This window comes from Lipotes vexillifer, unplaced genomic scaffold (assembly GCF_000442215.2).
Source record: "Lipotes vexillifer unplaced genomic scaffold, Lipotes_vexillifer_v1.1 scaffold278, whole genome shotgun sequence".
Taxonomy (NCBI): domain Eukaryota; kingdom Metazoa; phylum Chordata; class Mammalia; order Artiodactyla; family Lipotidae; genus Lipotes; species Lipotes vexillifer.
In genome coordinates this window covers 3,394,845-3,422,740 of record NW_006769677.1, presented here as the reverse complement: position 1 = coordinate 3,422,740, position 27,896 = coordinate 3,394,845, and the positions used below count along the sequence as shown (strand labels likewise).

Here is a 27,896-nt window from a genome sequence, read left to right as displayed (position 1 = left end):
TCATTCCAACAGAGAAGAAAATGACAGGTTCAAAAAATCAAGTTTAATATCAAAAGAAGTTGATATCAAAACATAAAAGTTCCTACATTTCAAAAAATGTGACAGTGAAAATATTACTAAACTGGTGATGAGTGAGATATACTTTATGCTAAGCCTCTGAAACTTTTGCTTTGAAGTTGAATCTTCTGCTCATAAATAGTGCAAGCAGAGCAGACCTTCTCATATTCTGACAGAAGGCGAAGTTTAAGAGTCCTTTAGTTCAAATATCCATTAATTGTTCTTTGTCAGAAGCTCTTATTAAGAACAGGTGTCCAGCAGCCATGGCCCTGTCTTAGGGGAGTCTGTTTACTTGGAAGCCTCTGGCACTGTCAAGATTCCAGAGACAACCATCTTCGACTCTGTACAGCTGACGTATAAGGACTTGAACGTGGCTCACAGTAGCAAGGCCGCTATTGCCCAGGGGAGTGCGACTTCTTATATTTGTATATGAGCGCATCTGTTTTTCCAAGGCTAACTCTGTAGCATTCCACTGGCACCAAAGAGCCGAATGGTGGCATTCTGTCCAAGCACTCCTGGTTGCTGGCTGCAAATGAAGATGACGCTGGCTCTGGTACGGCAGCTTTTTCTTCAGGATTCAAGCACTCTGTGCTTCCAGGTTTATCTGTGCGGCTGCCCTTGGAATTCAGAGGGACGCTGCTCTCTTCACAACCTTTAAGGCGCCTGTGGTGATCTTTGCTAAGCAACAACACGATGGTCCCGCCAACACGAAGCACTCTGTGACCAAAAAAAATGGTAATTGGTGGGAGTATTTCCCCCTTTGTAGACAACACACAATCCCACTTTGTTTAAAATACTTGGTGTTTTTAATCTGAAATTTAATTTTATCTATTTAAATGCGAGGATTTTGATAATTAGGTGTTATCTTCCATAATGCATATTCATTATAGTAATTATGAAATCACCAGTACAAATCTGCTTTAATTATCTATTTTTACTCTATTTAAAAGGCAAGCCTCCAAGTAATGTGTAGTCACAGTTTAATAAATGATTGTACAAAGGAAAAGGCAAATGAAAGAATCCCGAGGAATTGGCGCACGTGAAAGGCAGCAGGCTGATGGCAGAAGAAAGTCACCAGGAAGGAGTGAGGACATGAACAAAGAAAGGGCAAAAGGGAAGATCAGAAAAAGAAGGGAAGACCTTGAAATGTCAGCTTGTGGAGAAGAATTCGCTTTCTCCATCAGCTGAGCAAGTCTGTATGGCACTTCTGTGGGAAAAGTGATAAAGGACATACTGGCCCCTGCGTTGCTAAAGAGAGGACTGAACAGTGGGAGAGAGGCAAGGGAAGAGTTAGAGTGAGGTGCTGTGGGAGCACCTTAGGTGGGGCCCACACCCAGCACTGAGGGTCGGGAAGATCCCCAGGGGATGAGAATACCTGCAGCGGGCGTGAAGGACCCGCAGGCGTGGGCTGGGCCGAGGGACAGGGCGGGACTAGAGCAAGGCGGGTGCTGGAGGCCGAGAAAGGAGCCAAGACGGGGAGCAGCGGAGAACAGGAGGCACTGGAAGTGCTTCAGCTCAAGGGCAGGTCACAGGGGGTGGGAGGAGGGCCAGGGCAAGAGTGCCGTTTGTGACGTGCCGAGCTTGGGGGCGGACGGGCAGCTGGACGTCCAGCCTTCAGGTGATGAGAAAGATGACCAGCGCTCGAGGTGGAGATTTCACAGTTTCCAGCAGTAAATGGCAGATGAAGCCATAATGGGGCACGAGATCACCTGCGGTGGCAGAACAGAGAGGAGAGACAAGGGGCCAAGGAACAGACTTAACATTCAAGGAAGGAGGAAGAGCCCATGAAACAGCCTGGGAGAAAGTCTGGACCACGGTGATGTCATGGAAGCCAGAAGAGTAGAGTTTCAAGAAAGGAATGAATAGTCTCAACAGTGTCAAATGCTACAGGACTAACAAGCGACGAGGGGATGAGAAGTTATTAGTGACTTAGTCGAGGGCAGGAGCCAATGCTGGTCTGCCGGAGTCAATGGGGGGCGGGAAGGTGGGGAAGCAGGGACGGCGAGCGTAGACTTCTCTTTGGAAGCTTGGCGCTGCAGTGGTTAAACACCCATGAACCCACGCCGCAGGCAGCAGAGTGAAGAGACTCATCACCCCCAAAGGCTTCCTCCGGCCTCTTGGAGCCTCTCCCGTCTCCCCCCCCCCCCCCCCCCCCCCCCCCCCCCCGCCTCGCCCAGCAAAGACTTCAGGAGCTTAAGCAGCTTTCCCTTATCTAAACAGTCAGCCCGTCTAGACGAGTACGCCTCAAAACGACATCACAGATTCATCCACTTCAGCCTACGCTCGTGCTTCTCCTGAACTAGCGCAACCCGACAGGCCTGGTTCCCATTCCTGTCACCATCTCCCCACCTCCCCTTCCCAGTTTCCACACAGGACACAACTGCAAATCCCTGAGACCTCTCTCTCTTCCATTATACTTCAAAGAAACTCTCAACTCCCACTTGCTTGCTTCCCTTTGCCCACTATGCTTTCCACACACCAACCTCCCTTCTCGCCTCAGGACGTCCAGCCCTGTTGTTCGTGTGGCACTGACACCCACTCCCTTGTCCCAGAGGTCAAACACCATCTCCTTGGAGAGGCCTTTCCTGAGCATCTATCTAAGGTAGCCACTGCTTCTCTCTCAGCCACTCTCTGGCAAAAATGTCCCTTTTAGTTTCCTTCATGGTATCAATCATGATCTGAAATTATCCTGTTGAGTTATTCACGATCTGTCTTCCCACGCTGGAGTGCCAGCCCCACGTGGGCAGAGGCTCTGTCCTGTTCACAGCCAAAGCCCCAGTGCCTAGTACAGCGGGTGGATATGCAAGGCCACAAAAGTGTCCTGGGAAGGGATGGCTGGATCTGGAAAGAACAAGGAGATGAACAGGTTGAAGATAAGAATGAGAAGTGGGCAGAGAACGATCCTTGAGGAGGTAGGGACCAAGGGGATAAACCCAGGCTACGGGGAGAGGAGGCGGCGAGATGAGGACAGATGTGGCTGTACCAGGGGACAGAAACAAAAACCATACAAGTATCTCTAAACACACAGGAGAAAACATCATTAAGATAATAAATGAGATATAATTTTTTACCTACCACATTAACAAAAATAAAAAGACTACCATACTTAGAATGGCAAGATTTAGGAGAAAATGAGTACTCCCAAAGACAAAAACTGGTATAACTTTTTTGACAGTAGTTTAGCAATAATGTATCAAAAATATGGAATGTACATAACCTTTGACCCAGCAATCTCACTTCTAGGAAATTATTCTAAGATATAAGAGTAGAAGTAGGAGCAGTAGTATAATAACAGCGACAATAATGGCAGCGACAGCTAATACTTACTGAGTACTTATTATGTGCCAGCCACTGTGTTAAATGCTTTGTATTATGTATCATTTAATCCTCAGAATTCAAGTATATTCTGTTAGCACAGCCATTTTGCAGATGAAGAAACTGAGGCACCGTGGTTTGAAGTAACTTGGTTATTACAGTAAGTTTGAAAAACTGGTGCAAAGGTGTTCAGAGCGTTGTTCTTTATTAAAATGAAAAAGTGGGAGTCACCTAAATGCTCATTCCTATTATGTATACGGGCTACATAATGGTGTATCAGGTACATTATAACAACTGATCAGAAAGGAGATTCATGACATATTTTTTGAGTGGAAAAAATAAGATTATATAGTGCAGTAAATTAAGGATGATCCTATTTATGTATGGCTAGAATTGAAAACATGTTATCTATTTGTGTGTATGTCCATGGAACAGTGTCTAGCAGGACATTCACCAATTAATTTATTGTAAATTTTTTCACATAATGGAGAAAATAAAGTAAAAATCACCTGAAATCCTGCCACTCAGAGATGAACAGTTTTGATAAATTGTTCTTCTAGGCAACTTTCCATGATCATATACACATAATTTCTTACTAAGAAAGCTATTCAGAAATTATGAAGCAACATTTCCCAAATTGTATTCCTCTGAACACTAGTGTAGTACGAGAGATTATTTCTTGCTAAAGAAAAAAAAAAACACAACAAGAATTATGTGGTCAGTAAGTTGGGGGAAACTCTGTATCAAACAACACAAAAGAGATTTCTCTTTTGCATGTGAACCTGCAAGACTAGGAGTAGGTGATACAAATACCCAAATTATTTGAACTTGGAAGGCATTAGGCCTTAACCTTCTACCACTAATCTCTGTTCCAAGCAGTCTGGTATATTCTTTTTTTTTTAAATGAGGTGTTTTTTTTTTAAACATTAATTATTTTTTGGCTGTGTTGGGTCTTCGTTGCTGCACGCGGGCTTTCTCTAATTGCGGTGAGTGGGGGCTACTCTTCGTTGCAGTGCGCGGGCTTCTCACTGCGGTGGCTTCTCTTGTTGCGGAGCATGGGCTCTAGGCGCGTGGGCTTCAGTAGTTGTGGCGGGCTCTGGAGCGCAGGCTCAGTAGTTGTGGCGCACAGGCTTAGTTGCTCCGTGGCATGTGGGATCTTCCTGGACCAGGGCTCAAACCTGTGTCCCCTGCATTGGCAGGGGGATTCTCAACTGCTGCGCCGCCAGGGAAGTCCTACTCACTGTTTTTTGAACACGCTTTTTGCTTCACTATTTACTCAAGAAATACTTGCTGAATTTCTGTATGTATAAAACATGGTGCGGTCTCCTTTTTTATTCTTTGCAAATTTCTAAATTGCATTGAAATCATGTTTCTTCCATGAATCCACCTCAAGTCTTTTGGGGATGTAGTGACTTTGTCCTTCAAGCTGAGCAAGTTTAATTTCTAATTTTGCTCATCTGTTTTACATGGTTGTATTTGAGAGGAAAGCGCAAATATTATACTTCTCTGAAGCACTTTACATACATGAAATTGTTATTGCTGAAATAAATTGAAGGAGGAAATAATTGACCAGAGCAATTATCTGTCTGGGAATTTAAAATTCTCATTGCATGTTCTTTCCTGAAGAATCCAGTGCTGTTTGACATTCAGGGCCAACTATTTCCATTGCCTATTGTAAACAGGTTTACTGACCTCTTGTATTTTTTCTTATTTTTACTAACACAATTCCCCCTCCATTCCCTTCCATTTTCTATCTAGAGTCTTAAACTATTGGTAAACCACTGGGAAAAAAAAGGTATGTGTACTTATATAAATTTATATACATCCCCATCTACTTTCCCAAAGCATTGGAAGTGGTTTACACTAAAAAAGAGCTAACAGCCCTTCTAGGTGCCTAGCACTGTTCTAAGAGCTTTAAATCCACTGACTCCTCAGGACAATACTATGAAGTAGGTACTATTATTTAGAGATTAGGCACAGTGTGGTTAAGCAACGTGCCTGTGACAGAAGATCTATTGAGTAATAGAGCCAAGATTACAGCCCAGGTATTCTGGCTTCAAAGCCAGTGATCTTCACCACTACTACACTACACGGCCTGTATAAAACCTCAAACCAGAAAAGTCAAAGGCCAAACGATAAAGGCTGAGGGCAGGTGGCAAGGAAGCTTGGTCACAGGAGCAGGGAAAGTTCCTTATGTACAAATACATAAACTTTGAACCGATTCTATGGAGGCACCTGAATTATGTGGGAAATCTTGAATGTCTTCCTGATTTTCAGGTAAAAATTTAAATTTCCTGAAACAATGTGAGGGCAGTCATACCTATCACTGCCTCATTTTCGGTTACCTAGAACAAAAACCAAAACTGGTGTAGAGAAAGTGAGGCTGGTCTAATTTTACTAAAGCTGAAAAGACTGTCTACTCCAAACACTGCCCTCCACTGACTTGTGGAAATGTTTAAAATACACAGCAATAGATCGTCAGGTAGGCTAAGCCACCAACTCTGGTGGAAAGTTCAGGTTAACTGTAAATTTCCATATTAAGTGTAACATGCTCCCAGAGTAGTATCTCACAACGAGCTGGCTTCATAGTATACCTGGTGAGTTACCTCGCCAGCAAAGGCTGTGCTTATTAACCCTGGTGGCACAACAGAATCACCTCGGGGGCCATTAAGAGTTACCAACGCCCAGATTCTACCCTGGACCAGTTAAGTTAGCCTCGGTGGGGAGGAGTGGAGGACGGGCATGAGTATTTTTCAGAAGCTCCTGAAATGATGTTAAAATGAAGTCAGAGTTACAAAATCTCGAGGGGAATGTGCTGTCAGGCACATATAAGGGGATATAGGAGCTCAGGAAATGTCTGAATTACAGGTGCTGAGACCCCAGGTGATGTCGTGAGTTAGGTAACTGCGTAACAGGGTTACATACAGGCTCTTGACCGTGTATGTTATCCTGCACCATCAAATGCTCAGTTAATATGAACTGACTCCTTATCCATGTCCTTTCTTTCCGCTGTGAAAGCTTCTCCCTTTTATCAACTGAAATGATCAGGAAAATACATATTCAGGCCTCACTGTTTGAACCTCTCCAAGAAATACTTTCCCTGAGGTTGACGTGAGAATCACTACATGAATAGCACCTTTGCATTTTCATTTAACAATCAACAATGAAGGTGTCCATTCTACGTGACTGAATGTTCTGCATGTAAATTCTGTTCTGCTGCTTAGTAGCTCTGTGATCTTGAGAAAGATCATCTTTCTGGGTCCCAGGTTCTCTCCAGTAAAGTGTGGGGGATTAACACAAAGGAGGCAGGGTTTTGGGGAGAATTAGAAGTAAATATGTAAATGAACTAGCTCAGAAACTGAAATATGTCATTGTTTTACATATTCAAATTTCAGGCAGTAATGAAAAATTAATATCTTTTCCTGAATAAACTTATAGTATGATGATATAGAATAACTATTTCAGTGATAAACTTCTGATTTGAAACCTTAGAAAATTAAGCTATAAAAACTGGGAAATTACTAAAATGCAATCAAATCTTAAGAGCGACGATACATTTTGGTTAGATGCCCAATGGCTCAAAAATTATGGAAATAAATTCAACAACGTACCTTTCCATTTCTTGTATAATGTGTTTGATGTCTTTTCCTAACTTAAACTTTTTCCCAAATGGAATATCGGAAATAATAACATCGACACTTTCTGGAGGCAATGGCAATTCTGAAACACAGAAATGAGAGAATCTGATGACAGTAAGTTCAAACATTTGCAACCTAAATATGAGAAAACTGAAGTACACTGCATTATTTTTGCATATTAAATAAAATTTAGGGTTGCTAATATTGTTTCTAAGGAATTACAAGATCCTGAAAGGCTTTCATAATCACCAAAGATAGATGGCATAGTTGTTGTATTCCGTTCTTTGAAAAGTATTGTTTTAGGCATTGGTATAATAAAATATGACATAAGCAGAATTTAAAATTAACCAGAAAATTCAACTCTTTAAACATATTACATGAATAGATAATTACTAGATCCAAGAAGAAATATATTAGGATGTCTAGAAAGACCTTTTACAAAATTACGTCCTATAACTTTCATTTTTCTTTTCATGATCATATATAAAATTTTGCATGATCTATTTGTTTTTAGAGAGGTGGCCCACAGCTTTCATTGTGTTTTTAAAGGAAACTCAAAGGGTTTAGAACATCTACTTAAGTCCTAAGACTAGAGAAAAGGCCAAACAATCAATAATCAACAAAATGAATATCATCTCTAAAACAAAATACAGTGTTTGATTATCAAATCTAAATTTCCTTCTCAACTTTACATCTTATTCTCAGAAATTAGGTTACCATAAGGTAATCTTACCTACACCCAATCTTAACTTCCACATTTTCCGAGTAAACTTTTCACTTTCCAATTATTTGACTTCCACCACCATCTAAACTAAGTTAGATAATCATTTTTATTTTGGAAAGCATCTAATTCTATAGAAGCGCAATAGAATTTAAATAGCCTTTACTATCTGAATACAATACAAATTTTTGTTGGCGGGAAATTTAAAAACAAAATAAAATATCCTGTTATCTGGGAAAGTCTAATGAACACTTGCTTATCTTTCCTAGTTCTGACCTTACCTGGGATTAGTAGAACAGCAGGCTGTTAGAAACAAGTAACGGGCTAACATTCTGTTCGGACTAGGCAGGAAATCTTTTCTCCAGGTCACGTTTTGACTTCCTGCCTTTGGTTTTAGGTTACTGATATGGGACACATCCATTTGAACACTGTTAACTATACTTTTTGTGAAACTACTGAAGACAATGTACAGACATGGTTATCAAACGTTTCTACATGAGGAACCAAGACTGAGCCCAAGTCTTTTGTCCACTTAAACACGCACATACATAAGTTGCCTATCTTCAGATTTGGTAACATTTTTCCCCTTCTGGTTGGTGTCTATTTTTATTTGCAACTTTTCTACTCTGTATCATATAATTTGCTGAACTGCTGTAAATCATTTTAGAAGCTGAAGGAATAAACTTCAACATAGAAGAGAGTAACTTTTTACAAAGTTCTAGAACTGAGTGGTGTCATCTTCCAACAGAACATAAAATAATCTGAACTTTTGTTGATGTGGCTTTCGTTGTGTAGTCTCTGGCGTCAGACAGCTTGCATTTGGCTCTGCCACTTACTAGCTGTGCGACTTTGGGAAATTATTGCTTCAGTTTTCTCATCTGTAAAATGGGATAAGACTACCCATCTCAGAAGTTAACAAGCGAGGAACTCATGGAAAGTATGTAAAACAGTGCCTGGCCTGTAATGAGCACTCAGTAACTGTCAGCTATTGTCATTATTTACAATGTCCTCTCTGAGGTGTATAAGGAGATGACAGCCAGGTGGAGACCAGTGGGTCAGAATCCTTCAGGGAAGCTCTGCAGAACCTCGCAATTCCTTGTCACAGCGCCTCAAAGGCCTAGGTGGGGCAACGACTTCCAGATGGGCCTCTTTCCAACTCACCTTCCCTTTAGCAGTGGTTCTCAAAGTGTGTCCCTAGAGAAGCAGCATCGCTATCACCTGGGAACTACAAATGTAAACTCTCGGGGCCCCCAGCCAAACCTGTTTAGTGCGTATCAGAATCGACTGAAGGGCTTTGGTGGAACACAGGCTGTTGGCCCCACCTCCAGAGTTTCTGATGCAGAAACTCCGAAAATCACGAGCAGTTGACCCGTAAGATTAAACATGCAGTAAAATCTTTTAAATTATTAAATGTTTAAACTGCCTGTGAAGAAAGAGTTTGTAATTAAGGAGATAAAATTCTGAAATAGAAACAGAACTCAAAACAAACAAGTAAAAAAATCATCTCTTTTTTACATCTCTGCAGGATGATTCAAGAACGTGAAAAAAATTTTAAAAGACTGGTATGTCTTGAACAAAAACTGTCCTATTTACTCCCTCCTTCTGGGAGAAAAATGAGTAAGAACTGCTTAAAACCAGGATTATGGCCCTAAGATGTTTTCTTCCAAAAGGTTTTAAGAGCCTTTAAGATATCTTTCTTTGTGTCTACTTAGACAAGAGACAAGGTAAATTGAGCACTTTTATAAAATTGGGCACACCCTTTTTCTATTTTCTTTAATTGTACTTTGTTTGTTATTCTTTCCATCGGCCAGGTTTATAACAATGGCATTCTGTCCTGTAATTCTCAGGTGTTCAAAATTAGTTGTATATTAGATTCAATCCTCATGACCATTTTACCTTGGCTTTCTCTACTCCTCAGTTGGTTCATCTCTTAAATATCTGGATTTTATTAAATTTTTTCCCTCTCAAAAGTGCTTATTAGTAAAATGTTGCCTGAACTTTTTTATATTTGAAAATACCTCTATACTAAAATGACATCTTGGTTGGGCGCGATATTTCTGGGTCCCACTTTGCCTCAGTAACCTTGTAAGTAGCCACTATTTCACTGGCTATTGCTCTACCACTTTCTGTTTCTTTCCATCATGGCCAGATTTTGAAGTTTATTGCGTTAGATTATGAGCTTTCCTTATTTGGTTGCTGCTGGTGAAATTTTCCCCTTTTATTCATACTATATTCTTTTTCTGATTGCATTAAATACAAGAGAATACAAATAGTTCAATGAAGCTGAAGTTTCAATCTGTCTTCTTAATCCAGAATGAGTCTTGAATGTGCAAAATGTAGTTTGGCATCTGGATCTGGTCACCATTTAATTTATAGTCCAAACAGAAATCTTTATTTATTTATTTATTCAAGTATAGTTGATTGAATGATTCAGGTACACAGCACAGTGATTCAGTGTTTATATAAATATACATATTCTTTTCCAGATTCTTTTCCATTATAGCAAACAGAAACATTTTTGAGAACAAAGAGGTTAGAAATACAGTTATATACTTTTTGAGATATTTATTGTCTAACAAATTGGTTTATTATTATGGTGAACCTAAAAAATAACATATCTAGCATAGTGAAGTTTTTAAAAAATTTTTTTTTTATTGGAGTATAGTTGATTTACAATGTTGTGTTAGTGAAGTTTTTTTTTGCGGTACGCGGGCCTCGCACTGCTGTGGCCTCTCCCGTTGCGGAGCACAGGCTCCGGACGCGCAGGCTCAGCGGCCATGGCCCACGGACCCAGCCGCTCCGTGGCATGTGGGATCTTCCCGGACCGGGGCACGAACCCGTGTCCCCTGCATCGGCAGGCGGACCCTCAACCACTGAGCCACCAGGGAAGCCCTGCAGACTTTTAATGATGGCCATTCTGACCAGTGTGGCATGGTACCTCATTGTAGTTTTGATTTGCATTTCTGTAATAATTAGTGATGTTGGGCACCTTTTCATGTGCCTACTGGCCGTCTGTATGTCTTCTCTGGAGAAATGTCTGTTAAGGTCTTCTGCCCACTTTTTTGATTGGGTTGTTTTTTTGTTGTTGAGTTGTATGAGCTGTTTGTATATTTTGGAGATTAAGCCCTTGTCAGATGCATCATCTGCAGATATCTTCACCCATTCCGTAGGTTGTCTTTTTGTCTTTTTTTTTTTTTTATGGTTTCCTTTGCTGTTCAAAAACTTGTAAGTTTGATTAGGTCCCATTTGTTATTGTTTTTATTTCTATTGCCTTGGGAGACTGACCTAAGAAAACATTGGTACAATTTATGTCAGGGAATGCTTTGCCTATGCTCTCTTCTAGGAATTTTATAGTGTTGTGTCTTATGTTTAAGTTTTTAAGCCATTTTGAGTTTAATTTTGTGCATGCTCTGAGGATGTGTTTCAACTTTATTGATTTACATGCAGCTGTCAAACTTTCCCAACACCACTTGCTGAAGAGACTGTCTTGTTCCCATTTTATATTCTTGAAAGGCTTAAACATTTTTAAACCTACCTAATGATGGGCAAGCAAATAAAGCGTGTACTGTCATGCTGAATTACTTTTTTTGCATTCAACCATCTTTATCACAGATAGCCTGCAGTTCAGTTACTCTGCGTATATTAAAAATTTTTTTAAAAAGTCTGTTATTTTGATAACTTAAGTTTCTATTTCAATTCAGAACATCACAGCTTGTTTGGAGGTAATTATGAATTATGTAGGTACCATGTCAAGTTCCAAGTACATTTCTGCTTCACAGGTTACTTTATTTAATAAGAACATTAATTTTCACCATGATGCTGTGGTCCACCAAATAATGCATAAACAGACACACATGCAGTGCTGAGCTGAATTTACAGTAGCATTCAAAATAATGAAAGATGTTTCATCTCTGACAGAGAAAACTTCCTAAATTTCCAAGAATTGGGGGAAAAAAAAGCTAAAGCACTACTGGAATTGACTTAGCTGATCTTCTTTTTGAAGCATCTGATAACACTGATACAAAAATGGCAACATTTACCTTTCTGCAGAGGTCTTCTGCTAATGGACCCAACATATTAATAGCTATAGCTTCATTTTATTTATGTACATAAGAAAATTTGGAATTGAAAACGAGCAAAATTAATTTAGAAGAGTGGTCATTTGATCTAAATGAAAAGTCATGCTTCACAGAGTGATAGTTAAATGCAGTTCTTTCAGCTGCATGTGATAAATACTTAATTTTGGCTCAGTCTCCTTAAAATAATGACTAAGTTTTGAAGTAAATGCTAGATGCTTCTAGGAACAGATTTGTTTCATTTGATTAGTGCTATCCTCATGGCCCTCACAGTGGATGATAAACGGTAATAAACATTTTACTCAAGTTATCTGTTCATCAACAGCTTTCTTGAGAAATATAAACTTTTTCATTAAATATGCACTTTTAAAACATAACTGCTGCTGAAAGAGTTTGTTACAGAATAAGTAGCATTACCAAATAATAAAAAGGGATTTATACCATATGATAAACCATAAAGCCATTGTAGCAAAAACACTCAAACTCTATGGTGAGCTTCTTACCCGCTATTTCCCACACATATTTCACACACACCTAACCCATCACTTCCTACACTTCTCCCTGACTCCCCAAATGCCAGGGCATCCTGGCAGCTTCATGAATCTTGCAGGATATGGTGTGAGTCACAACACACCTGACTAGAACACCGAGGGCCAGGTGAGCAGGGGCAGGACTGGTATTAGAGGAAAACTCACACTAAAAAGAAACAAAATGCAACCACCACATTATGGGGAGCTTACGGGTGTAGAAAAAAGCATATGCCTTATATCTACAAGTGTAGAGACGAAGGCAGAGATGTGACTGAGAACAAAGCACGGTTATTACCAATAATCTTATTATACACTCGTTCACTGAATGTGACAGGCTACAGAATGTCTAGTTAGAAGGAGTGAAAACATTCCCCTTTTTTCACCTGCCTATAATTTTGTCATTTTAGTTAATCATTCATGTGTTTCTTTTGCTCAAATCTGTATATATATTATACTGAGAATGTATTTCTGTAGATTTTTAAAAAGCCTAATCAGTGACTAGTTATTTCCTAAGACAGCTTGCAACACAATATTCATTTGGTTCCAAATTTTCATGATGATTAAAACTTAGGAATAAACACGTGCAAAATTTCTGCATGTTAAAGGATTATCTCATCTTATATTAGTAGAGGGTTATAAGATAGAGTGAATGTTACTAAAAAATTAGAAAAAAATAAGGCCATTAATGCATACAGAGAATGAAGACAGTGATTCTGCAAAAGCACAGATTACGGTAGGAGTTTCATTGAATACTAATGTTCCTAGATGTACCCATGCTTACGGAAGTCTTTAATTCATGCTGTGTGTCAGACACTGGACTCCATGTAGTTACGTAATAAATTCTCACTATGGCCCTATGAAGTAGGTACTAGCTTCATATTATAGATGAGAAAATACGGAGAGGTCCAGTGTTTTGCTGAAGGCCCCACAGTGAAGAAATAACAGTGGATCCAGGATTTATACTCAGTTTGATTCTGAAGTTCATATGTACTCTCATTATAGTAAGAGGTGTGAGATTCTTGTGTAGAAATACAATTCTAAATTGTAGTTATAATTAGAGCTTTAAAAGGTAAAACCAAATTAATAAAGATAATATACAAAGAATAAATGCTGGAGAGGTTGTGGAGAAGAGGGAACCCTCCTGCACTGTTGGTGGGAATGTAAATCGATACAGCCACTATGGAGAACAGTATGGAGCTTCCTTAAAAAACTAACAATAGAACTACCATACGACCCAGCAATCCCACTACTGGGCATATACCCTGAGAAAACCATAATTCAAAAAGAGTCATGTACCACAATGTTCATTGCAGCACTATTTACAATAGCCAGGACATGGAAGCAACCCAAGTGTCCATCGACAGATGAATGGATAAAGACGATGTGGCACATATATACAATGGAATATTACTCAGCCATAAAAAGAAACAAAATTGAGTTATTTGTAGAGTCTGTCATACAGAGTGAAGTAAGTCAGAAAGAGAAAAACAAATACCATATGCTAACACATATATATGGAATCTAAAAGAAAAAAAATGGTTCTGAAGAACCTAGGGGCAGGACAGGAATAAAGATGCAGATGTAGAGAATGGACTTGAGGACATGGGGAGGGGGAAGGGTAAGCTGGGACGAAGTGAGAGAGTGGCATGGACATATATACACTACCAAATGTAAAATAGATAGGTAGGGGGAAGCAGCCACGTAGCACAGGGAGATCAACTAGGTGCTTTGTCACCACCTAGAGGGGTGGGATAGGGAGGGTGGGAGGGAGACGCAAGAGGGAGTGGATATGGGGACATATGTATATGTATAGCTGATTCACTTTGTTATACAGCAGAAACTAACACACCATTGTAAAGCAATTGTACTCGAATAAAGTTGTTAAAAAAAAAAAGAAACCCTTGTATCTAGCTAGAATGTCCACCTCTAAAGTAGAGGCATGCAACGAAGGGGTACTTATTAAATAGTTAATATTGGCCCCTACGTACACAAGATATATAATCCCCCCATAACTGACTTTTAATATTAAAAGGCTGTGATTTTAAAATAATTTAAAACAGGGCTTCCCTGGTGGCGCAGTGCTTGAGAGTCCGCCTGCCGATGCAGGAGACGCGGGTTCGTGCCCCGTTTCGGGAGGATCCCACATGCCGCGGAGTGGCTGGGCCCGTGAGCCATGGCCGCTGGGCCTGCGCGTCCGGAGCCTGTGCTCCGCAAATGGGCCCCGAAAAAAGAAAAAAAAAAAAAAAAAAAAAAAAAAAGAAAGAAAATAATTTAAAACAGATGTTCTATTCTTTCCTCCAGAAAGTTATCTTGAAAACCAGTAATTCACAAAAGAAAAATCTACACATGACATAAAGTGAAAAAGGTTTTATCTCACTAGTAATTAAAGGTAAATTTTACAAATTTTTACCAGATTTGTAGAGTTAAAAAAATCGTAATAGAACGATAATATCCAGCCTCAACAGAGGCTGAGGGAATGTGCACTACAGTGGCCACACCTGGTCTGGTGTGACCTGTTACAACTTCCATCCTCACGCGCTCTGCCTTCCCGTCACCAGGAGTGCCCGTCCCGTCACTTGTGCACTGCGTCCCATCCTTTCTTAGGGGCTGTGAGTGTATCAGATGAGCAATTCTCTCTCTCCTACACTGTCGAGTTTCTCCTGTTTATCTGTTCATTCTCTTTAGCATAAGAACATGTACTTTTTTAAAAAAGTAACTTCTATCTTCAGAAAATCCCTGCTTGATCCCTAATCTCACCACTTTCTATTACTGCCCCATCTCTCTGCTCCCCTTACCAGTCAAACTGTCCAAAAGAACGACCAGGACCAGCCTTCTGCAGGCTACCTTCCCCCATTCTCTCCGGAACCCACTCAGGCAGGCAGGTCTATGTTCCCGCTGCTCCACGGAAACAGCCAGGCCATATTTTGCTTCACCGCCCAGCAGCATCTGACACAGCTGATGGTTCTTCCTCAGATTCTCTCTTACCTTCTCATCACTGGTTGTCCCTTTACTAGATTCTCACCCTCCAGAACTCTAAGCATCTCATCCTCAGAGAAAGCCTCTCTTTTCTCTATTTGTACTTATTTCCTAGGTGATCTCATGGATTTAAATGTTATCTATACTAGTGATGTCTCTCTTCTCCCCTAAGAAACTCCAGGTCTGTATACTGACCTACTACACTAACATCTTCTCCATGTGGTGTCTGATCATCACGTGGAACTGAACAGGCCCCAAACTCCAACTTGTTCCGCCTGCAGTTTTCCCCAACTCCACCCTCTAGCTGCTCAAGTCAGAAAGCTCAGTCATCCTTGTTCTTTTGCTTATATTTAATCCACCAGCAAATCCTGTTGGTTCTACCTTCAGAAAATATATATACATATCTCTGACCTCTACTTAACACCTCCACCAATATCACTTTGCCCCAAGCCACCACCATTTCTTACCTGGATTATTGCAATAGTCTTGTAACTAGTCTCTTTGTTCCAATCCTTGCCCTAATATTGTCTCTTCTTAACACAGCAGTTAGAGTGATCTTTTAAAAAAGTAGGATTTATTTGGCTATTTGGTGTCCTAGAGAACTTTCTTCTTAAAAAAAAAAATTTTTTTTAATAACAGTTGAGCAGTTGTACTTGATTTTAAAGTGAAATCTTATGGGAAATGCCCCAAGCATGAGAACTGATGAAAGTGGAGTTGGGAGCGCAGCAACGTTCTGATGGGCAAATCAGTACTTCCTTCCTCATGCTGTTAAGGCACTTTGGAGATTGTACAGGGTATGAAAAACCACTGCTCTGGAACAACTTATAGAGCTATTCTGTTTTTCTTGAGGTCTCAAAAAAATAGCTTTATTAAAGAAATTAGGGTATATGAAAACTTGATTTCAGTCTAATCACCCCTTGGCTTCCTCTAGAAAATTGTGTCTTATGCACAGAGTCCCATTAAAAACCTTGACAGAAAGGTTGAAAAGCTAGTCATTGATAGCAAACAACTATGAGATCTCAATCAATAGTACAGTTTCTTCTTTGACGCTGCTTTATTATGCATTTATATAAAAGTTATCCTAATATTTTTTTCTTGTTAATAACTCATCTCTACTACTTTTCTACAATAATAAAAATTTGTTTAAACAATATTCTGTTCCTCTAGATTACAGATTCAATACTGGGACTTACCCACCACCTATTCTCTCATTCTCATGTCAAGAGAATACGATTTTCTTAGCTGGGAATTAAATGTGGTGACTTTTAAGGGAGAAAGGTGCACTAAGGGAAAAAAAGAAGGAAGGTGAGGCTTCTCTCAAACAGTCTAAATACCTTGGGCCTTAGGGAAATATTATTTTGGACTCCACAGACTCGATTCCTCATCATGTTTCTTGCTGTTGATTCCGCATCAGTGGAATTACTGGGAGTAATGGTTTCCCTCTACCTCACAGGGTGACCAATTGTCCTGGTTTGCCCCAGACTTTCCCAGTTTTAGCCCTGAAAGTAGTACTGGTTTAGCAAACTGGGATAGTTGGTCACCTCACTCCCTATATCACATGAATACTGTCCAATGAGGCAAGGAGAAGGTAAGGTAATTCAAAACATTTCATATACTTTATCTGAAAGAATCCACAGAGCTATTATTATTATTCTGTTTAGTTTATGCCTATACTAAGTGATCCCTGGTTATGATGTGAGAAATGGTTCAGATGCAACAAACACATCTTAAGAAGGCATGCTTTTACTTACATGCTTAGGGAAACTACATAAATACCGTTCCTGATCATGAATCATTTGAAGAATTAAAAAGTTACAATTATCATATTGGAAGTAAACTGAGTATTGGCGCCACAGATATATTACAGGGTATAAACAATTCAACCTTTATATATGAAAAGTGAGTCTTGTTTTATATTATGATTCTAAATGTATTTGCAAATGTTCATTTACCCCAAATGTTTGCATTTTTAATATCTTACCTATCACAGAGACTTTAAGTAACTCAATTTTATCCTTAAGGCCTGCAGCTTTCAGATTGTCACATGCACCTAGTAACTGTGAGTCACTGACATCAGCACCCACGTAATACACATCCTGTGAGGGAAGAAATTCATATTATAAGTATAAATAAACCCATATTTTATGTAGTTAAGAGAATCTACTTGCATTTTCAATGAGGAAAATGAAATTAATAGATTTGTTAACTCAGCTTAAAACAAATTTAGAATATTTCTTTAAAATGACATTCATGGGCAAAAAACAAGTTTTTGTTAAAATTTTAAAAACTGTTAATAATATTTTACAATTACAAATGTCTAAGGAATTTAGGGATTTATATAATCTAGGTCATGACTAATTATTGCATTTCTATCATATTTTCCTAAATTTATCACAGTATTTAAAGAAATAACAGCAATTTAATTAACCCTTCATAGTCTATTTTTATTACAGTTATATAGCAACTTGTATAATTAAAAAATAATCCCTAAATAGACAGTCTACCTGTAAATAATTGGTAAGTGAATACACACACACACTGATTAACGGAAGACATTGCCTGGTTTACCAAACTTTAGAACTTACTGGCCATTCTTTAGCAGCTTCCAAAAGTATTGTTCCAAGTCCACACATTGGATCTAGAACAACTGCACCAGCCTATAGACAGAAATGTTGATTTGCTATCATTAAATCTATTATAATAGGTATTATAAAAGAAACCTAACACTTGAGGAATCAATATTTCAGAGTAAAGACTCCTTTCTGTACTTTATTAGGAATTTCAGGTAGTTAAATCCCTAGTGCAGGTATGCTTGACACATTTAAAGATTAGGAAGGAAACCAGTGTGGCCAAAGCACAGTGAGCGCGAGGGGAAAGGTGGTGATTACGTCAGAGAGGTGGCCAGACTACTCCATCAAGATGGGCTGCCTTACACCGTGTGCAGTCACAGCCACCAAGTCCTACAGGTTGAAAACACTGTGTAGCTCAGGCTCCAAGCCCACAGAATGACACCTGGGGCTTCTGCTCCTCACTCAGCAAGTCAGACAGTGAAGTGGTCGCCACCTGGAGCACGGCCACCACTGTGGCAGAGGGAAAGAAAGCAAGACAAATCAGGCACTGGCTTTTAAAGGTGCCATCTGGAAGTGACATACATCATTTCCACCAACATTTAATTGGGGAAAGCATGTCAGTCACATGACACACACAATTTGAAGGGGCCAGGAAAGTGTCATCCGATCTGCACCTGAGGAGAACAGGAAATGTGGAGAAAAAACTAAGAACTCTCCCATCTGGGCAGTGGGGCTGGGGTGGGGCTGCATCACGTCAGGTCTCGTAGGTGTTACAAGGGGTCTGGTTCTATGCTGAAGGGTGGGAAGCTGTTGGAGGGAAACTAAGCAGGAGTAACACGATGTTACATTTCAAAGGGATCATTCTAGCTGCTCTGTTGAGAACGGATCACAGAAGGGCAAGAGGGTTACAGGGAGGCTAGTTAGGGAATCCAGGCAGACGTAACGGTGGCTTGAATAAAGAGTGACGCTGGTGGAAGTGGGGAGAATTAGTTGGATTCTGGGTATATTTTAAAGGCAGAACCAACAGGATGGATTGCATGTGGCATGTTAAAGAATGACAACGGTCTGAAGTGACTGAAGTTTTTGACCTGAGCATCAGGAAGACGAGCTGCCTGTTACTGAGCTGGGAAGTGTTGGGGAGGAAAAGCTACAAAGGAGACAACAGTATAGTTCTGGACATGTTCATTTTGAGATACCTCTTAGACCAAGCATGGATGTCAAGTGGACTTAAGCATCTGGAGTTCAGAGGAGAGGTTCAGGCCACAGATATAAATTTGGGAACCGTGGTTGTTAGTTTGTAAATGGTATTTAAAGCATCAAAACTGGATAAGCCATCTAGGAAGCAAGAGAAGTTAGAAAAGAACAGTCTATGGGCCGGACACCGGTGATCTCCTAAGTACAGCAGTGCACACTGACGGCAGCACATCCTGACATAGAACCTAGAGTGGTCCTGAAACAAAGTGGAAACACCCATTTCAGGAAGGAGTGATGACAGTGTCCACATGCTAGTAGATTAAGCAAGATGAGCTGTTTCAGTGGACTGTTGGCGATGAGAACCTGAGGGAAGTGGGCACAAGAAAGAGTGGGAAAAGAAAAAGTAGACACCAAATATGGACAACTAGTTTGAAGTTTTTCTGTAAAGGGAAGCAGAGGAGGGGTGGTAGCTGATGGAGCATGTGGGTTGAGGAGAGGGTTAATTCTTTTCTAAGTTGCAAGATGTGTACATGCTAATGGGAATGTGTACATGCTGATGGGAATGACCTAGTAGAGAAAAAAGTCCTCAAGTAGGCAAGAGGGAATGGAATCCAGTACACAAGTAACGGAGTGAAACAAGGACAGTTCATTTATTATAATGAAGACAAGGCAAAGTATGAGGGCGTAGATTCCAAGATGTTGGTAAACTTGGTAGGAAGAACATGTTAAAGTTCTCTTCTGATTCCAATATTTAAGTCAATTAAGAAGAGAATTCAAAGTATGGTCAAGAAATGGCTGTAATGATAGAACATAAAATCCAAGCTGTGAAAGGGGGCTGAGGACAGGTGGTGAGTAGGGTCACCTACTAGAGGTCCCATGGAGTTAAAGAACTGCTTTAGGGCCCAAGAGGAAGTGAATGGGAAAGAGAAGGTTAACAGCAGGATTCTTGAATCTGAGATTTTGGAAGGTATACCCTTCTGGGTATGACAAAGTCTAGGATGTGACTAAGGCAGATCGTTAGAGGTAGGGAAGCCAAGACACTAAGGGATCAGACTACACAGTGGACACTGAGGTCCTAAAGAGTTACGACAGGAGAAATGGTCTAAACCATTACAGAAAAGATAGGAAGAGATCTGTAGACACCGGGATAATCTGATGGCATGCGCTTCTAAGGCAGTGAGAGATCTGGGGCAGAAGGGGCGACGAGGCCAAGCAGGACACCTATCCCACCTCCAGGCCCAGCGGTCCCTTGGTCTGTCTATAGAGGAGGCAGAACGCTCAGAGGACAGCCAGGTTTCAGTCAGAGCTAGGGGGTACCTGATGGAAAGAAACAAAATGTCCTTCGAGAGAGAGAGACTTTCTCCTGGCACGAAATTATGGAGAGTATCACATGGGTCCCCCATGATGGGGCAGAGTGTAACAAAAAGCATAAGGATTTAAATGGCAACTTTAAGATTAATAGTGGTATGAGAACTAATCTTTATTAAGATCTTAAAATGTGCCAAACACTGTGTTCTTTCTCCCCCATGGTCCCTGTTCAATGAGGTAATTTGACCTTAAGTATCTTTCAATGTCTATTTTACTGTAGGACCTTTTCTATCCATGACATTTGGGTACACAGGCAGAAGCAGAGAAGTATTTCCATATGCTTAAAAGAATAACTGAGATTTATAGAACTTGCTTTTCCTTACTTGTTATGATATATAGGAAGAACAGTTTATAGTAAACATGAAAAATATCTAACGACCCCAGACTTAAGTTTCATTTTTTGTGGCACTGGCCTACCTGAGGTTGAGCTGCTTGTGCACTGCTCTGGGTACCAAGCTCCAAAGAAGGGCCTGGATCAATGCTGGATACTGGGATCACTTACGTGGTGGGTCATCACTGCATTCCCCCCAAAAGAAACCTGCTGTGCTATTTCTCACCTATTTTAACAGACCTTCTTTGTTGATGGTCACATTAGAGAAACAATTTTTACTTTCGGTCCTAGCAGGACAAACTGACAAAAGGGAAAAATTTCATTGAGTATTATCTGTGGATATTTTCGATCATTTACTTTCTATATTTCTGAAAATTGTATGTTTATATCAGATAGAGGTAACATTTCAAATTTGTAGGTGGTTATATAAATTTATATGTAAATATAAACTGTGGTGACATCATTGGAAGTTTGGGAAAAAATAAACTGTTACCATATCCCTCTCTCCTAACTAAAAGAAATTTAGGCTAAAGATTTAAATCAAATAAAAAAGAAAATCATGGATTCTGGGAACGTGGTAATATGGAAATAGCTCTCTTCTTTTTCTCTCAACTCTGAGCTACTTACTTCTGAGGCAAGTGATGCTCAGAACTACAGGCAACTGGTGCTAAGCGATGCCCTGGGCTCTGCTGAGGTCCCAGGAGAAGGAACCAGTATGAGGTCTCCTTGCCATGGGCTGGGTGGGTGATTAGAGACCAGCACTGGAACCCAGAGGGGAAATCACTGGAATCAGGGAAAAACCTGGTCTTCAGAGATCTGTGGACCTGCAGGGAGACTAGTGCATAGGAAAGTTTTCACTGAGTGCCTGAGCATGGCTGACAGTCTCCTTATACTACCAAACCCAGGGGGGCCAGAGATCCATTTGCCTTTTACCACTTACAGGATTCCAGGCATTTAAAATACTTTACTAACCACACTTGAGCCCCAGTGAGGCAACAAAGGAAAATAATGACACATCTAAGGGGAGGAGGTCCCTCAAAACCTAGAGAGAACATAGAGCAAACAGAACACACATCTAGTGAAATGAAACTTTTGGAGGGAACAGATAAACATGTGAAAAAAAGTAAGAGCTTCTAGAGATAGCAAATATAGCATGCACACACACATTTTTCCAAAGCTAAAAAAGACCATGATTTTAAAGCTAAACATTTCAATAAATAAAGTAGAGCACATCTTTGTGACTCTTGTTCTAGTTTCCAAGAATAACTCAAAACGCAGAGCCGAAATATAAAGAGATGGAGAGCATGTGAGAAAGGAAGCTTAACGTGTTTATCACAGGAATTCCAGAAGCAGGAAAAAGGAAGTGGTTTAAGGTTAAAGACACTAAAGCAAAATAATTGAGGAAATAATAAGTAAATAATGCATGAAAGAGTGCCTGAGGTGGAGGAAAAAAATTTTTTTTTATCATTATAAATTCCAAATAATAATTATTATAACTATGATTATTATTACTGTTGGGGTCCAGGGCAGGCCACCCCAAAATATGCTTCAATGGCATATTGATTATCTTGAATTAAAGTTACTTGAGAAACAGCCAGTAAAAAGAAGTGATCTTCACAAAGAAAGAAAGAAAGAAGACGACACTCTGATCACCACCTTTCCCCCTGAAAGCAGGAACTAAATCTCCCTTGTGAAGGTATCCTCCCACTACTGGGAGGAGGTAGAAAGCATCCTTATCACCAGAGTTAGGGAACTGAAGGCTAAGAAAGCTGTATAAACAAACTTTGTTAGTTCTTCATTCGTCTGCTACTACAAGCACAAGCCCCTTTGTTTCATTAAATCTTCACAAATAATTGTTTCTTTGTCTAAAAATAATACATAAACAGCATGCTTTGGTCACTTCAGGGGTCCCATTTCTATGAGACTTCCATGCATAAGAATTAAAATTTTTTTTTCCTCCTATTACTCTGTCTTGTGTCAATTTAATTATTAGCCCAGCCAAAAGAACTCAAGAGGGGTAGGGGGGAAGTCTTCACCTCCCCGACATTACTATAGCAGAAGTCAACACTTACATACTTTCTATATGCTAGGCACTGTTCCATCATTTGATAAATGCTAATTCACTTAGTCCTCACATGACCCTGTGAGATTATTATTTTCATCTTGCAAATGAGAAACTTAGGCACAGAGATGTTAAGTTATCTTACGTAAAGTTTCCCAGCCAGTAAGTGGTAGAGCCAGAATTAGAACTCACTCAGACTCACCGAGTTCTGGGTTGAATAGAAAAGACTCTTACATACATATTTACATCCGGGTGATATTCCTGAACTTTAGATGATTAAAGAGAAAACTCTCATAAGCTTGCAAGCAGAAAGGACAAGACAGGCATAATGGAAAAGAAAAATCACACTGGCGTGAGCTGCTCATCTAGAACACCAGAAGTGAAAAGACAATGGAAGAGCATCGACAGACCTCTGAGAGAAAAGGACTGCAACTCAAGAATCTTATACCTAGCCAAAGTGGCGATACCCAGGTTGACAGGAAGAAGCTTGAGGATATATAGGAATCCAGACAGTATATTCCTCAATACCACATTTGGGGAAAGTAGCTAAGAAAAGACTAACCAAGCAACAAAGAAACCTGAGCCAAGGCCTCAAAGTGAAGAACAAAGGCGAGGAGCAATGCACCTCACAGTATATCTTTGTGTGTTTATACAGCAACGTGCATGTTACACACATTACCTCTTAATGATTAAGGATAGGCTGTGTAATATAAGTGCAGAATAAGAACTTCTGAAACAGAGGGTCATGCGTTAAGGGAAATTCTGATACATAATAAATAATTTAGTTCAATCCAGTAGTTGGGAGTTGGGAGTGGAAGGGGGGAAAATGTTTCAAAGGTCTCATTGTAGGGAGGAGTAATTCTGTGGGGCAGAAGAGACACAAGTTCCCTGGAGGTCTCAGCTTATGATAGGGAAGAGGGGACAGAGTGGGGAAGATTAGATTGTCCTGGTGGTAAAAACAGTGTCTTGGCAAAGAAAAGAGTTGATGTCTTGTTGTAAAGTTAGGATCAATCGAGTCCCATGTGTTTAATTAAGAGAGCTGGGAGAGGGAGCCACTAATGGAATAGAACATAAAGTAAAATCCAACCTCAGAGAGAACAGTGAAATGATTAACTTGCTTAAATTAGCAAAAATAAAGAATAAACTGTAAGAAGTTACAAACGGAATAAAACAGGAGGAATGCAATCAGGTGTATCTATCATAATACTGAATACTCTCATTGAAAGACAGAGCCTATCAGAGTGGGATAAAAACAGAGTTCTGTGTTTATAAAAAAAAACACACTGAAAACCAAGTTGAAAATAAAGCGGTGTCAAAGAACTACTACAAAGGAAAATGCAAAGAGAAAGAAAACAGTGAAAATATTAATAAGACATGGTGAAATTTAAATTTAAACTTCCAAATCAAGATAATGAAAACTTTAATAACAAGAAAGAGGCACACTTCACAATGAAGCAGTAACATTCATAAAAGAGTATAAACCAAACTACACAGCAGCTGAATGAGGTAACAACTAATAAAAAGGCAAAATCTTAAAAAAATGTAATAACCTAATAAATTTCAAAATACCTCTTTCAGAACTGAGCAGATAGTAAAACAGTAAGTAAAGATATAAAGGCCATCGCTTGACTAGAAAATAAAATTATTTTCTTATGTCCATGGAATATTTACAAAAACTGATCAAGATCTTGGTTAAATTTTAAGAAGTAGAGGTTGTACAGGCCACGTGATTGTGACAAAAAATTAGGAATAATAAAATGGAGCTATCTTTTGACTCCGCTTTTTCATAGCCAAAATACTCTCAGAAGTTCAACAGTACATAAAAACATATCCAACTGCAGTTCGTAAGAGTAATGGCAAGAAAAGAAAAAGAAAAAAAAAAGGTTAGAAGAACTAAAGAGAAAAGATGACTCTCAATAAGAGACTGTGTAAGTTAATTATGGAAAGGACCTTGCTATTACATTAATAAGAATGAGAACAGTTTCCTTACCTTAATTTCTGCGAGAGAGGCCATTGCCCACGCTATGGTAGATCTCAGTCCTGCTGTCTTGATGTAAGCTCTGCTGGCTAAAGGAACCCTAAAAGAAAAGAACACCCAATATTACTGTATGTTAAAGAATATGATGTAAACAAAAATAATTAACCCATTCATATCTGTACCTCATTTTAACAAGTTCATACAACATGCACTAAAGTACTTCCTGTTAGAGAATATTTAACCTTATTACAAAATTACCTTCTCTAATTGGCACCTTGTCTAACCAGCCAGCGTGGTATTTCAGAAAGGTAAATTTTTTAGATAAGTGAAATTTAAACCATTATGTGTTTAACTTATAAAGATTTAATCACATGAGGGAAATCTTCCTAAAGTGTTTATATACTTCCCTGACTTCCCACACGGACTAGACCTTGCCTTGCTGATCTGGAGTCATCAAGGGGAACAGACTGCATTGTGATATAGATGTAGTATAGGAAGCAGGGCTGAATGGATGATAACCCTTGAAATATGTTTTCTAAAAGGTCCCTTTTGTAAGTTTGCTTTTTGCTCATTTGCATCTTTCTCGAAAGATGGAATGAAGCATGACATTGCATTGCCTAAGATAATTTATCGAATGAAGGGCTGAAGCAGACATCTCCCCAATGAGTTCACTGGTCTCCATTATGTATCACTTTACACTTTATACCTAATCATTGCTACTACCGGTGTTTCCAGATTTGATACAAATTTTCAGAAAATTATTTTTATATTTCTAATGCAAAGAACAAGCATTTCCTTGGAAATATCAATGCACTTTTCTATTTCATGTATACAATTTGTTGGTAAGACATTACGGGTATGATTTCAAGAATCAGTGCCTGGTTGTTTTGGGGATAGGCTTGTTCCAAAGCCACTAAGGGGCTCTTCTACTAACATTACACAAAGCCACAGTGTTTTCCAAACCCTATTTCCTTTCATCATTTTATTTCTGCTCTTTCTTTGACTTTAAGTTATCCTGTTTTTTGTGTATTTACTGCAAGCCTCTTAAGATCTTAGAATGAAATGAGGTAATTATAAATACCTTATCAAATAAAACAGTATAATTGCATATTTACTATTATGAGGAAGCCCTATATGGTAAACCCATGAGAGTTGTGTTTTTTTCCCTCTTAAAAGGTTTTTCAGGAAATAAAAATTCACATTGTAAATAGTACTATATCCACAGATTTGGAATCTGGGATATAAACTTTGCAGGTAGAAAGACTATAAAATATTTTGATCAATGAATCTTGCTTCTGCAGGTTAAGTGCAGCAATTATCTTGCTACAAAACACATTAGTTAAAACCAAAATGAAGAGATTATTTTCACTCTAGAAACAAACAGAGAGAGAGAGAGAGTGCGAGAATTGGTATGGAAAACTGTCTTTGTCCATATATATTGCAAAGTGCTTTTCTAAGCATCAGAGATTTATGTAGAACCTTTAAATTTTTAGCCATTATGTGCATATTTTTACTACTAGAGGTTTTATTTTATGGAAGCCAATTCTATTAGTATGTGACAAAAGTGAACACATTCTTATTTTGCTTAACCTTGGGCAAAACTAATCTGCTATTACTTCAACAAAACAGCCTCATTATGTCAGTAAAAATAAAATTATTCGGGGGAAAGAAGTGTTCAGAAATAAACTCCTTGAAAATAAAAATAATTCCCTACTTTTGTAAAATCCGCTGATGTGTTTAATCAGAGTTTAGCTGGCTTTTACCTTAGTACAAAAATAAAGGTGTTTTTTCCTCCAGAAAGTAGGCATAGAGGGAACTTACCTCAACATAATAAAGGCCGTATATGACAAACCCATGGCCAACATTGTTCTCAATGGTGAAAAACCGAAACCATTTCCTCTAAGATCAGGAACAAGACAAGGTTGTCCACTCTCACCACTATTATTCAACATAGTTTTGGAAGTTTTAGCCACAGCAATGAGAGAAGAAAAAGAAATAAAAGGAATCCAAATCGGAAAAAGAAGTAAAACTGTCACTGTTTGCAGATGACATGAAACTATACAAAGAGAATCCTAAAGATGCTACCAGAAAACTACTAGAGCCAATCAATGAATTTGGTAAAGTAGCAGGATACAAAATTAATGCACAGAAATCTCTTGTGTTCCTATACACTAATGATGAAAAATCTGAAACAGAAACTAAGGAAACACTCCCATTTACCACTGCAACAAAAAGAATCAAATACCTAGGAATAAACCTACCTAAGGAGACAAAAGACCTGTATGCAGAAAACTATAAGACACTGATGAAAGAAATTAACGAGCATACAGATGGAGAGATATACTGTGTTCTTGGATTGGAAGAATCAACATTGTGAAAATGACTCTACTACCCAAAGCAATCTACAGATTCAACGCAATCCCTATCAAACCACCAATGGCATTTTTCACAGAACTAGAACAAAAAATTTCACGATTTGTATGGAAACACAAGAGATCCCGAATAGCCAGAGCAATCTTGAGAAAGGAAAATGGAGCTGGAGGAATCAGGCTTCCGGACTTCAGACTATACTACAAAGCTACAGTAATCAAGACAGTATGGTACTGGCACAAAAACAGAAATATAGATCAATGGAACAGTATAGAAAGCCCAGAGATAAACCCACGCACATATGGTCATCTTATCTTTGATAAAGGAGGCAAGAATATACAATGGAGAAGAGACAGTCTCTTCAATAAGTGGTGCTGGGAAAACTGGACAGCTACACGTAAAAGAATGAAATTAGAACATTCCCTGACACCTTACACAAAAATAAAAACTCAAAATGAATTAAAGACCTAAATGTAAGGCCAGACACTATCAAACTCTTAGAGGAAAACATAGGCACAACACTCTATGACATAAATCACAGCAAGATCCTTTTTGACACACCTCCTAGAGAAATGAAAATAAAAACAAAAATAAACAAATGGGACCTAATGAAACTTAAAAGCTTTTGCACAGCAAAGGAAGCCATAAACAAGATGAAAAGGCAACCCTCAGAATGGGAGAAAATATTTGCAAATGAAGCAACTGACAAA

The 27,896-nt window shown here is 39.2% G+C and overlaps 1 protein-coding gene across 1 annotated transcript in view; it reads right to left on the bottom strand.

Moving 5' to 3' along the window:
• Positions 1-449: 449 nt before the first annotated feature.
• The window catches only part of THUMPD2 (THUMP domain 2 tRNA and snRNA guanosine methyltransferase), a 43,060-nt gene continuing 15,613 nt past the window's right edge, over positions 450-27,896 (bottom strand). The window contains exons 7-11 of the mRNA XM_007445762.1: positions 24,829-24,916; positions 17,899-17,970; positions 17,295-17,409; positions 6,984-7,092; positions 450-774 (exon numbers count right to left, since the gene is read on the bottom strand). Of these exons, the coding sequence (XP_007445824.1) occupies positions 450-774; positions 6,984-7,092; positions 17,295-17,409; positions 17,899-17,970; positions 24,829-24,916 (709 nt within the window). The remainder of the gene's footprint in view (positions 775-6,983; positions 7,093-17,294; positions 17,410-17,898; positions 17,971-24,828; positions 24,917-27,896) is intronic.